This window comes from Bacillus rossius, chromosome 5 (genome assembly GCF_032445375.1).
Source record: "Bacillus rossius redtenbacheri isolate Brsri chromosome 5, Brsri_v3, whole genome shotgun sequence".
In the NCBI taxonomy this organism is placed as follows: Eukaryota; Metazoa; Arthropoda; class Insecta; order Phasmatodea; family Bacillidae; genus Bacillus; species Bacillus rossius.
In genome coordinates, this window is record NC_086333.1 from 12694717 (window position 1) to 12707691 (window position 12975).

The following is a 12975-nucleotide window of genomic DNA, read 5'->3' on the forward strand; positions in this document are numbered from 1 at the left end:
ACTGGACACTTGGGAGCCATGGTGCGGCACACTATCACCAACTACAGCTCGGCTCAACCCAAACAGAGAGCATAAAGTTCTGCCCCATTTGCCCCCTCCATTTCAAGAACCCAGCAGCCACCTGTAACTATGCTTGTAAGCTTTCTGTGAGGAGGAGTCATCTTTACAGTCTCTGTGACATCATCCGGGATACTCCCGATATCTTGTTCACCTCCACGTCGGTGAAGCAGCCAACAGTCTTGTCTGTGAGGGTGTAATCTTGGCATGAAGGCATTAATCCCTACTTTTCACTCTCTATTTTATTACGTAGTGTTTAGTAATGCCACAGTCCATTGGTCAACCATACTTCATTTTATAACGTCCGGCCGAGTATTCCCTTTTGTCAGTTTACCAGTCTGATCATATATACATACTATTGCTTATTGATATAAAATTGTTATCTATGTGCATGTTATAACCAAATTGCTTACAATCTTCATAATTTTATGTTCCTTGTATGTATGATGACCCAGAGGAAACCATGTTGCTATAACCAAAATAATTATAATAATTCTAGATTAAATGAAGATTCAAGTCATTTTCTCTGCCTTGTTATAGTAATTAAGTTCCCATGATCCATCTTGCTCTTACCAATATGTTGTGGGCATTCTACCTAAAAATTTTATTGTGCTCTTGAGGCTTCCGCCTGTGTCAGTTGTCTTGTACATCTATAGATCTATGTAGTTATTTATCTTATAGGAAGCTACACGGTATAAAATCTTTATTCATACATATATATTTTTACACAGGAACATAATTTACTGGAGGAGCCAGTTCTTCTATCTGTGATACATCTTTCTCTTTGCAATCTACAATAAAACTGGCATAAGAAAAGATAGAGACAAAACAACAGCAGAAAAAAATATCACCTTGGAGTTTTTTTCCCTTTAAATTAAATATAATAAGTCAGGCACAACATTTGAGTAATCAGAATAAAATATGATGGCCTTCAAAATGCTGGCCTATCTAGCCGAGGTCTCTTGAAGTTGCTTCTGCAGTAATGTAAACAAATGTATTTTTTAGTGTTAAAAACTTCAACTGAAACTAATTTTAAACATTATGAAAATAATAAGTGTAACAAAATATTAGTTTAGAGATTGTATTAGAACCATTAGTAATTTTACTAGAACACCGTGCTTCCATATATTTTGTGATGGTGAAGATTTACTTTCACACAAGTCATGAAATACCAGTGTTGTCAAAGTATTCACTATTAAATAAGCAATTCTGTACAATTAGAAGGCAAAATAAAAGTGTTTCAGAATGGAGTATGTGTAAGTTAGAAATTGGGAAAAAATTAGTGTTCATTTTAAATACCACTTTAGTTCACAGGGTATTTTAATTTGATTTTTAATGTTAATAGTAACACTGAATAATTTTTTTACATAGATTTATTTCTTAATAAGTTACCTATAGGGCAAATTATTTTATATTATTTAAATATAATAAAAATTTTATATTATCACTTTTTTAGGGGTTCCAAATATATTTTATTTTATTTAAAATATATGCATATCAAAATCAAATATTTTAGTGAGCCAGCCAACACCTTCAATACAGAACAGCTGCAAGGTAAAGGGTTTCCTTCACCCTACTATGAAATGACTCATCAATTATAAAGCAAAAATGATAATTTTATTTTTTTTTCATTCTATCTCTTAATACCTTCATTTTTTCCACAAAATATAACGGAAGAATATTTTTAACTCACCTTTCTAAGGAAGCATATTCTAGCCACATACTGGCACTTCTTGCATGACCTTGAGTCATGATATCATTCCACAGTGACCTTACAGTTTCCATCTTACAGTTGTAGATTGCTTCAAGGCGGGCCCAGTACTGCAGAAGTACACAGTCTTTGTCTCCATTCAAACCAAAACCTGCACCAAACAATGAAAACTGCAATGTAAAGTTTGTACCACTTTAAATAAAGGAGAAGAAAGAAAACTAAAGACAAAACTAAAGGTGGTTTTTGATAGAAAAGTAATAAAGGTAGTGAGATAGTGGTTATCTTGCCAAAGTTATAAAAGAAAAATGAACGCTTACAAAATCAAGCAATAAGAATCAGAAGCAGAGGTCAAGGTCAGTGACAATATATTTATATAACAGAAATAATTCAGTGAAATATATTTGATTTGGTATTCTATAGTCTGACACAGCCTAAAATCCAGCAAAAAAAATGAGCCGCTCGTGCTCAGATATTTTCAAATAGATTTGGCAGATAACCTTCGCAAAATCAACTTTTTTAATTTGCTCCGAGTTTATTGTTACTGTCTGTTGTCTCAGTACTGTATTTACTTAATAGTTGGAGTCCACATCTTACGGATAAATTTGAAGCAGTTCAGCACTGTACACCATTCCTTCCCCTCCTTTCCCTTCCCCTCTCCTCCTTTCCCCTCCCTATTCTACTTCCCCTTCCTACCCCCTCTCTTCCTCCCTTCCCCGCCGCCTCACCAGCGCTCTCTGACGAGTGTTTTACCGGGCCTATATATACTCCGGCTCCTAGCTTATTCGTCGCAATCTCTCGGTCGTCTGACTCGAAGGCTGTCACTGCGGGGGTGGCACTGCGTTCTGGTATGTACTCGGCTGTGAAACTTAGCGTCTGTATTTAAGAATTAAGTATTATTCTTGCCTGCGTGTTGTGGCCGCGCCTTCAATTTTGTATTTCTGCCATGTACTGTAATGTTTCGTATTTGCTATCAATGTTGGACCCTTCAGGTCATTTTTTTGGATTTGAGTTTCTTTTGCTCACGCCGAGTACTGCCTGTAGCTTTGCGTAATATTTCTGCGGTTGTATATGGGCATGCCACGATGGCATTGGACACTTCAAAATTAACATACAAAAATAGAGGTGGTGGGGTTTTAATTGCTATCAACAAGCAAAAATTCAATTCTGCTTTCTCGATTAAGATAACTAAGCATCATGAAATTGAATCTATTTGGGTTAAGGTCAAAACATCACATACCAACTTCTTAATACTTTGCAATATTTATATTCCTCCTGATACTTCTACGGCAACCTACCAGTCCTACTTTGAAGATCTTGAAGAAAAATTTGCAAATTGTTTAGATAACGTTATTATACTGGGTGATTTCAATGTGCCTGGTATACATTGGCTAAATTCTCAGTCTGATAGTATAAATTATAGAGGCTTATCAGCCAAAGCTATGGCTATATGCAATTTCACAACAGGTTTAGGCTTGTCTCAATTCAATTAAACTCAGCAGCCCATCCATCTTTTAGATCTTTGTTTCTCTAATTTACAAAATTGTTTGGTCAGCAAATCATTAAATCCTCTTGTTACGGAAGATATTTATCATACTGCTATCACAATTAATATCAAAATGGATATATTAACAAGGGATGTTAATACTACGTATTCTTATCTGGACTACAAAAAAGGTGATTATTTAAGTCTATTTATGGCAATTAAAGAACATGACTGGTCTACACTGTACAAATCTGATGATGTTAATCTAATGGCTGATTTTCTCACTAATACTTTGATTAACTACATCAAGAACTACATCCTGAATAAAATAAATAAAAAATCCAGTTACCCGCATTGGTATTCCAAACAACTTATAGAAAATTTAAAATCCAAAAAACATTTCCATAAGTTATATAAAAGAAATATGAACCCCTATTATTATGATTTATTTTCTCAATATCGTAGAGAGGCCAAAAGTCTCATTTCTCGGGACAAAAATTTTTGGCTACAAAATCTTAACAAAAAAGTTAAAAAAAAAATCCAAAAATGTTTTGGCGCTATGTAAAAATTATGAAAGAAGGATACAGACAGAAATTATCTCTTAAAATCAATGATAACGTTACCAATGACCCAGTACTTATTGCTAACAGTTTTGCACATCATTTTTCTAGTATTTATGTAACTCCTACAAATAATTTAAATTACTCAATTTCTGAAAACAGTAAGTGCTCTATTCCTATGACTACCATATCTAAGAGCCTTGTACTTTGGGGAATAAAATCATTGAAATCCACTATGTCAACTGGGCCTGATGGTATTCCAAATTTTATTATAAAAGGATGTGCTGTTATTCTGGCCCCTATACTTAACTTTATTTTCAATACTAGTATAAATAGCGGAATTTACCCCAAAAAATGGAAAATTGCAAAGGTAATACCTGTACATAAGAAAAAGAGTAAACTTAATGTTGCAAACTACAGACCGATATCACTTTTAAATGGATTTGCTAAAGTATTTGACAAAATTATATGTAAGGATCTTGAATTCAATCTTAAAAATAGACTCTCCGACTGTCAACATGGGTTTAGAAAGGGGAAATCTACTACTACTAATTTAATTAGTTTTGTTAACCCAATTTATTTAGAAGTAATAACCCGGGGTCAAGTTGACGCATGTTACTTTGACTTAGCCAAGGCTTTTGACACGGTTAACCACTGTATTTTACTAACAAAATTATCAAATATAGGAATAAATATCTAAAGTGGTTCAATAGCTATTTATTAGATAGAATCTTTTATGTTTCAATTAATAATATTAAATCTGATCTACATATAGTTAGTTCTGGTGTACCCCAGGGTGGAACATTATCCCCTCTTCTCTTTAACATTTTTATAGATGACATTACCAAAGTATTACAATTCTCTAATTGCCTACTTTTTGCTGATGATCTTAAGATTTACAGAAAAATTTCTCTTCATCTAGACTGTAAACTTCTTCAAAATGACATCTCATCAGTTTTTGATTGGTGTAAAAGAAATCTTGATGACCTGAATTATGAGAAAACTACATCTATAACTTTCTCCAGAAAACATCATATCATTGCTTCTGATTATCAACTTGGTAATCATGTTATCTTGAAGTAGTTTGTGTTAGAGATTTAGGTGTCTTACTTGATAATAAATTGTACTTTCATTACCATATTGAATCTCTTAGATCGCAATGTAATAGATTGTTAGCGTTGATTAAATATATTACTTTCAATGCCACTAATTTAGATTCTATTGTTAGTTTATATTTAGCTTTAGTAAGATCCACGATTGAGTTTGCCTCCGTGGTCTGGAACAACATCACAAAAACAGATAGTGACAAACTAGATAAATTACAAAATAAATTAATCAATATCATTAATCAAAAGACCAACATTACCAACAATTATAATAGTCTATCCTCTCTCAGATCTTTAGCTCTAAGAAGAGAGCTATTAGATGCCCTTTTTATCTATAACTGTTATACTAATAAAACAAAATGCAATTATATTCTAGATAATACTGGGATTAAAGTACCCACCTATAACAGTCGACAGACACCTTTATTATGCTCCTTAGGCAAATCAAATGATATATTATACAGAATTATATCAAATTTTAATAAACATGGTTGCTATGTCTCTCTATCAAAAAATAATTTAAATATAAAAAAAATTTTCTTATCTTAATTTAATTTGAATATGTTTAAGGTTAATGATGCTACCATATTTAATTTTTTTTTATAATCAGGTTCTGGATTATCATTACTGTTGTTATAGTCGTCATTTAAGCTTAAATTAGGTAAGAATCTCGGAATTCAAGATACCCAGCTGTAAGTCTGTAAATACTTGTATATTGACACCCTAAAAGTTGTCTAAAACCTACATATGGCAGGGTGTACGCAACTATTAAATTTCAAGGTCAAAGGTCACAAAAATCGGTTTTTTGCGCTTTTTTTGTAAATATCTCATTTCCTATGGGTTTTTTGCTATTTGTATTTGTATCAATATTGTAGAATACAAAATTCTCTACAAATTTTGTTCAAAAACATTTTTCATACGGTGAACCGTTTTCGAGATAGAGGGCAGAGAGCGCGCGGTCACAGCATTACTTCAGGTCAACCGGTGCCTCCGGTCGAAAACGCGCCATATATAGTTGATGAACTATCGATAAATCAATCGATTATTAATATTTGTCAATTTTTATTAACTATTATATTATATTTTATCATTTTCTTCATGCATTAAATCTATATCTATTCAATAATACAGAATAACCGTTTCCTAAAATTAAAAAATAATTAAGGGAAAAACTTAAATCATAATATAATTATATTCCCATTTACACTAATGACATTTTAAATAGAAAATAATTAAGTTCATCTGGCTATGATTTGGAACCCCAGGTATGGGGTTGGGCAATGCGAAATGATTTTCTGGAGCCTATCATGACAATTTTACCACCTGCTCCAGAAGATTTGCTAAATACAATTTTCTGCAACTGCAAAAGTGGTTGTGGTTCGCGATGCGGATGCAGGAAAGCGGGCTTGCAATGCTCTTTAGCTTGTGGCCAATGTAATGGGCAAGCTTGTCTCAATGCTCTACCATATCAGAGCGACATTAACGAAGATGGAACCTTTGACCCCGAAATCATGGAAGAACTTGAGACAAATGTCGTTGAAGACGATAATGAAGACCAGTTTGAAATTTACCAGCAGCCGGAAGACGACGATGAAGAGGAAGAAGATGATTAAAATTATAAATTGTAGTTTTTGTACCCTTTACTCCATTTTTTTACTTTTAATAAAAATAAATGGTTTGAATGATATTTTTTAGTTAAAAGATTAATTCATAATTTATTTGTTTTTTTTTCATCATGTAAGAAGTTATTAATATTAATTAGGTTAAAATTCAAATATAATTCCTATATTTTTTTTAACAATTCTGCAATTACATGGGCAGGTAAGTGTTGTTAAATAAATTAATACTGAATAAAAAGTGGATAGGTTAGGAAAAAATGATAAAATATAATATAATAGTTAATAAAAATTGACAAATATTTATAATCGATTGATTTATCGATAGTTCATCAACTATATATGGCGCGTTTTCGACCGGAGGCACCGGTTGACCTGAAGTAATGCTGTGACCGCGCGCTCTCCGCCCTCTATCTCAAAAACGGTTCACCGTATGAAAAATTTTTTTTGAACAAAATTTGTAGAGAATTTTGTATTCTACAATATTGATAATAAATACAAATAGCAAAAAACCCATAGGAAATGAGATATTTACAAAAAAAGCGCAAAAAAACCGATTTTTGTGACCTTTGACCTTGAAATTTAATAGTTGCGTACACCCTACCATATGTAGGTTTTGAGACAACTTTTAGGGTGTCAATATACAAGTATTTAGAGACTTACAGCTGGGTATCTCGAATTTCGAGGTGAACTTACTATAATGACTGGACTATTATAGAATTATGAAACTTGTTCTTGTTTATCTGTTAGTTGCTTGCTGTATTGTCTTGTGTATGTGTTATTATAGTATTGTCCTCAATGTTATTCATTTTGTTTCATGTATTTGTTTTGTCTATGTATTTTTTTATGTTTATCGTGCCTACCACCCATGGCCTTATGCCGTTGGTAGGCATGTAACAAATTGATAAAATAAAAAAATTAAAATAAATAAAAAAATAATTTCTTTCTCGCTTTTGCTTTCAGCCTAGCGGCCCATATTACTTGTTTGCTACTTCTAACACTTCGCCACCATGCCCGCTTTATTCTCACATTGTTTTAACTTGTATGAATGATTGTATTTATTCCCGCGGGAGCGCACGAGGAGCGCATGATTATTATAAATTGCTAACCTGTAATTAAGTCATATACAGTAGAACCCTGTTATAATGTTTTTCAAGGGAGCACAAGAAAAAAACATTATAAGCAGGAAATCTCAATTTAGCACTTAACAATGTTCGAGCTTTGTACCAATGGACTCACCAAGCTATGTAAACAACTTTAATGTTAAAACCAAAGATAGTATACTTGATACATGAATTTTCTGGAACAAGCCAACAATTTTTCAACTTCTTCTTGTTCCCTGGTTAAATTTTGTTTGTCTTTAAAGATACACTGCCACATTTTTTGTAAAATTGTCTCACGATTCATGATGACAACATTAAGAGTGAGAACGTCTACTCCTTCGCCACCTGAAAATGTTTAATTTTGGGGTTCCTACGTATAAATGAAAAAAAAAATTATTTGTAAGCAATAGAAAACACTTTTAGTTATGCCCTCGCTCAATGGTTGGCAACTTAAATATCGTAGGAATATGTACGTGCATCTGAATACCCAATGGAATGGCAAGGAAGAGAAGAGTTGACTAAGGGTACCAACTGACACATAACTATGAACATTGTGTACCTTCAGTATATTGCATAAAATTGTATTTTAACAAACGTCATGTATTGTATGACAGTGATTGTAAACATAAACATACATAAAGGAAACTTTTTATCGTAAGTGTTGGAATAATTTGGTTTTAAAACATTTTTTCCCCATTTATTGAATGTTAGAAAGCAAACATTATAAGCAGGAAATTACACTATTTATGAACGTTATATGCAGGAAATAAATACATTGTCCTTATGGGGGAAATATTGGGACTTTAAAAAAATATGACATTATAAGCAGGAAAACATTATATGCAGGAACATTATAACAGGGTTCTACTGTAATGTATGTCATATGTTTTCGCTCTAGAGGCATTTTATTATGAATAAATCATATTTTTTGTAAAGCCGTTTATAATTTTGTTAAAGCACCAGCTTTCCACTGTCGTTGGGTTTTAATGTAAAAACCCCCTCCCCGCTTTTTCTTAGTCTGTTGTGGTTTAGGCAGCTACAAATTTCCTTAATGATTTTTGAAAAAGACCAATGCTCATATGTATTACTTTTATAGAGAAACTTATTTTACCTACCATTGTGCTGTTTATTACTTTTCTTTGGTATTTCCCTTAGAACTAAATTGACGTTGACGATCCCGGCAAACGCTCAGCCAGGACAGCAGGGTCTCCATGAAGATCAGTTAAACCTGTCACTGCACTCAAACTATAATGCCACATTTGTTTGATTTTTTGAGGCACAAATAATTTAATAGTGTAATAAATTAAACGAGATTTATATTATTTTATTGACGAATAATTGAATTGTTTCCAGGCAGTCAATCCTTATAGATTTTCTCTTGTGTTCTTGGCACGGAAAAGGCAACTTCCCGTCTCATACACCCTATGCAGACGCCTTCATTGCAGAATGCATCATCTCCCGACTTGCTTCGTAGGCACATAAAATCATCACAATGCACCCATTTCTGGTGGTCTTAGACTATTCTGAGTAACTTCCCGTACCACACACACTAGGCAGACGCCCTTGATTGCAGGGTGCTATCACCCCCAGCTTGCTTAGCAAGAGCAAATTATAGTCACCATGCACCAACTCCTGGTTTAAGAGGCACCCTCATGTACTGGGAGCTATCACCCCTCAGATTGCTTGGCAGGAGTACATTATCGTCACAATCATCCCATTCCTGGTTCATCTCTCTGGTTGTGCTATGTAACTGCCTGTTCCACACACACTAAGCAGGTGCCCTCGAATGTAGTGTGCTATCATGTTTTTAAATGTTTTGGAGATATATTAGGTCCATTGTCTGAGACAATTATGGATAGTATTATTGACGTTTTGAAAATTTCATACCGTAATTCTGAGGTAGTAGGTAGTAAAGAGGAATTAAATTTGGAAAAGGCATAATGCATACTAGGACCATGGTGTGTCCAGTTTTGGAGCGATGAAAGGGACTTACAAAATCAGTAAAACGTTTTGTTTTTGTGCATTGGATAGTCAGCAATATCGAAAGATAAGAAACCATACTGGGTCTTCTATGCTGGCTGAGGGCAGAGAGTTTGCATCATTGTACTCGCTTGGCAATGTTAGGATGCATTTCATTCCAAATAAAATGGCGGCATATTCCTTGGATTGTTTTGTAGATACCCAAATGTGCACCAAGAGGTTAAGTATGGTGGTATTGGAAAACCATATCTTGAAGGTTCTGGGAGAGAACATTTTGAAAGCTTTTGACTGCTGTGTTCACCTTTACAGAAGGCCATTAGAGAGTTCGTAAAATTTTGGAGCTGAGCCATATTTGACTTGGTTGATTAAATTTTAAATAAATGGGTTTCATTGTTGATGAGACTGAAGGTCTTGAAAGGCTAAGAAGAAATCTGTAAGAAGTGCCTGACACTGGTTCCTGTGGAAGAGTTTGGTCGGAGGGGTTTTCGAATATTTGAGAAAGTGTGTTGGCTACTATATTTTGTGAGCCATCAATAAGCTATATTTGTGATTTAATTGATTAAATTTTGTCAATTCATCACCAAATATTTCCAAATTATTTAGGATCAGCCAAAAGCCACACAAGGCCTGCTTATCTGTTTCATTCTCTGTGTTCCAAAAACTGGTGGAATTTATCTATGCCAAAAACTACCGCCAAACATTCTAATTTGTAGACAGATGATGCTTTCATTTCCTGGTGTGTCTGTGTGCAAGAGGCGAATGTTATCATTTGCCGACAACCGTCAAATTCTTGAGACAATACTGCACTAATTGCTATGCTGGATGATCTGTTTAGGTGATGAAAGGTTTGGTAAAATCTGCCATGCCCAGAACTGATGGGCTGGCGATAGCCTGTTTTATAAACTGGAAAGCCCTATCAATCCTGTTCTGGTCCCCAGCTAAATGATCCATTTTTCTTGCGCAATGCATTCAATGGTGCGGCATGTTCCGAAAAATTTGGTGTATATTTAGAACAAATATTAGCCACGCCGATAAAACGAGCAATACCCTTTGCATATTTGGGAAGCCTTGAACTCTTGATCATCTGGGTATGCTCTGGATCGATGGTTACACCCTTGCTCGACATTAACTCGACAAGGAAAGATATTTTTGGGGCTGCCAATTTAACTTTCTTTGGGTTCACCATAAGGCCTGGTGTATGCAGTCTTTGAAACACTTCAGCGAGATGAGAGATATGGTCATCAAAATTTTTCTAATATACCAATACATCATCTACATTTTCCATACTTGGTTGAACAAGCGAGTCAGCACCTGTGTTCCGGTGGCAAAGCCAAAAACCACGAATTTGTACTAGTAGAGATTCCTGAGGACACAAAAACTGGTGACATTTTTGGAATTTTGAGTGAGTGGGATTTTGTTGTAGGTTGAATTAAGGTCTGGGAAAGGTACCATTTTGATGGCAATCTGTTTATTCAGCTTTCTAAAATCAATGATGGCGTAATTGTTTTTGTTCTTTGGGACCGAAAATGCAGGAAAATAAAAGAGAGGTGGATGGTTCAATCACATTCTTATCTAGCAGATTTTGGATATGATTATGCATTATGTTCATCTTGGGGCCTAACAATTGATATGGGTTGGCATTTCATGGGTGTGTGGTCCAAATTTGATATCATATTCATTAAGGTTAGTGCAGCCTAATTTTTTGGTTAAAACATCTGAAAACTGATCACACAAATTTTTAATAGCTCACTTTTTCTCCTGGCGAAGATGGCCCATGAGTAGAACATTTCCCTCTTTAGCACTTGTTGAAATTGCTGTGACAGGGTTCAGTGTTTTAGAATCTGTCACCACAAAGGGAATTAAAATTCTTTTATTGAATTTAAATACAAAATTTCCTGCTCGAAGATCTATCACTAGACCTGTTCTTGCAATAAAATCTGAGCCAAAGATCAGTGGCCAACCCATTTGCCACAAAAATGGGAAATTCCATGAAATAACTCAAATTTGACTTTAACTACTGCAGCTGTGTTGACCTTTAAAAGTTGCTCTGAGGCTGTACAACACTGTAGGTGTGTGGGCTCAGTTTTCAGGCCTAATTTACTATGCTGTAATTGCCAAAACAAATAGCCTGAAATGAAACTACGGACAAACCCTGTATTAATTAAGCCTGGTATCTCATAGTCACCGATTGCTGTTTTAACGTACAGTAGTACAGTTGGAATTTTTCCAAAAATATTATGGCATTTTTGTTTTCCTATATTTTTTGTTCAAACACATGTTTCACATGTTCTAGTGGTGGGCCCTAGATGCTCAGGGGAGCTAGTTTTCTTGTCTGTTTTGTACAAGTTATTCTTCCCCACGTTTTTTTTTGAGTTTTTTCTATGTTTACAGTTAAAAATTTCTTTTATAGGAATCTGGCTCTTATTTTTTGTGGTGTTTTGTTGCTGGTGGTGATTTTTGGAGTGCAAGAATTGTACATTAGTGGGAAACAAGAAATTCTTTGTTGCTGATGACAAAGGTGGAGCAGAAAAAATTATTACTGGCCACCATTTTACACGTTTTTTGGTCTGTATGAATTTTGTCTGCTGATTTTACTACAGCATTGTTCAATCAAATGTCCTGGCTTTTTGCAGATATTTGCAGAAAGATTTTAGTTCAGGTGTGTAATTGGGTCTGGAGGGGTAAATCTTAGACAAATGTTGTTTCTTGTAGGAGGGGCTAGTCGCAGTTTCTGTTTTGGAGCTCTGCTGAGCTGAGAAAAGTGATTGTCTCGTTCTCTGAAAGTCAGCAAATTCCATGTTTGTAGCATGCATGCAGAATTTGTCCAATGACGCAAAATTCTGCGGGTGAGTTTGAAACACAGCTCGGGAATGCTTGGCTGGGTTAAGACCATCTAATATGTTTGTGACTATCTAAGCGAAGAACTTGTGCTGCTTCCTTGATGTCAGCAATGTAGTGAGGAAAGCCTCATTCCTCTGTTGTAGCCGGTTAAACCATCTAATCTTATATTGGTAAACATGAGAGCAGGGATAGAGAAATTCAATACATGTTCATGGTACTTATTCTGAATAGTGGTGTAGTATGCTCGCTCAATGGTGATTGAGTAAATGGAAAAATTATTTCCAGTAATTGCTAGTACAAAATGTTCATTTTCTGTCAGAACTTGAGCAGATGATGTACAAAATTAAATTAATCTGTTAGGAAAACTGAGAGAAGTCTTTCGACAGGGTGGGTCATTCTATTTTCCCATAGAATTGATAGTCAAATCCATGATCTATGTGGTGGGTTGGGACATTAATGGCTGATTCTGGGCTAGGGGTAGGGGTTGAGGTGAGGCATGGGGGTTCTGATTAATGGTT

At 34.7% G+C, this 12975-nt stretch overlaps 1 protein-coding gene across 2 annotated transcripts in view; it reads right to left on the reverse strand.

Moving 5' to 3' along the window:
• LOC134531595 (squamous cell carcinoma antigen recognized by T-cells 3-like) overlaps positions 1–12975 on the reverse strand; it is a 188129-nt gene that overhangs the window by 94783 nt on the left and 80371 nt on the right. For both annotated transcript variants that reach the window (XM_063367323.1, XM_063367322.1), the window contains exon 8: positions 1751–1919. In XM_063367323.1, coding sequence (XP_063223393.1) covers positions 1751–1919 — 169 coding nt within the window. The remainder of the gene's footprint in view (positions 1–1750; positions 1920–12975) is intronic.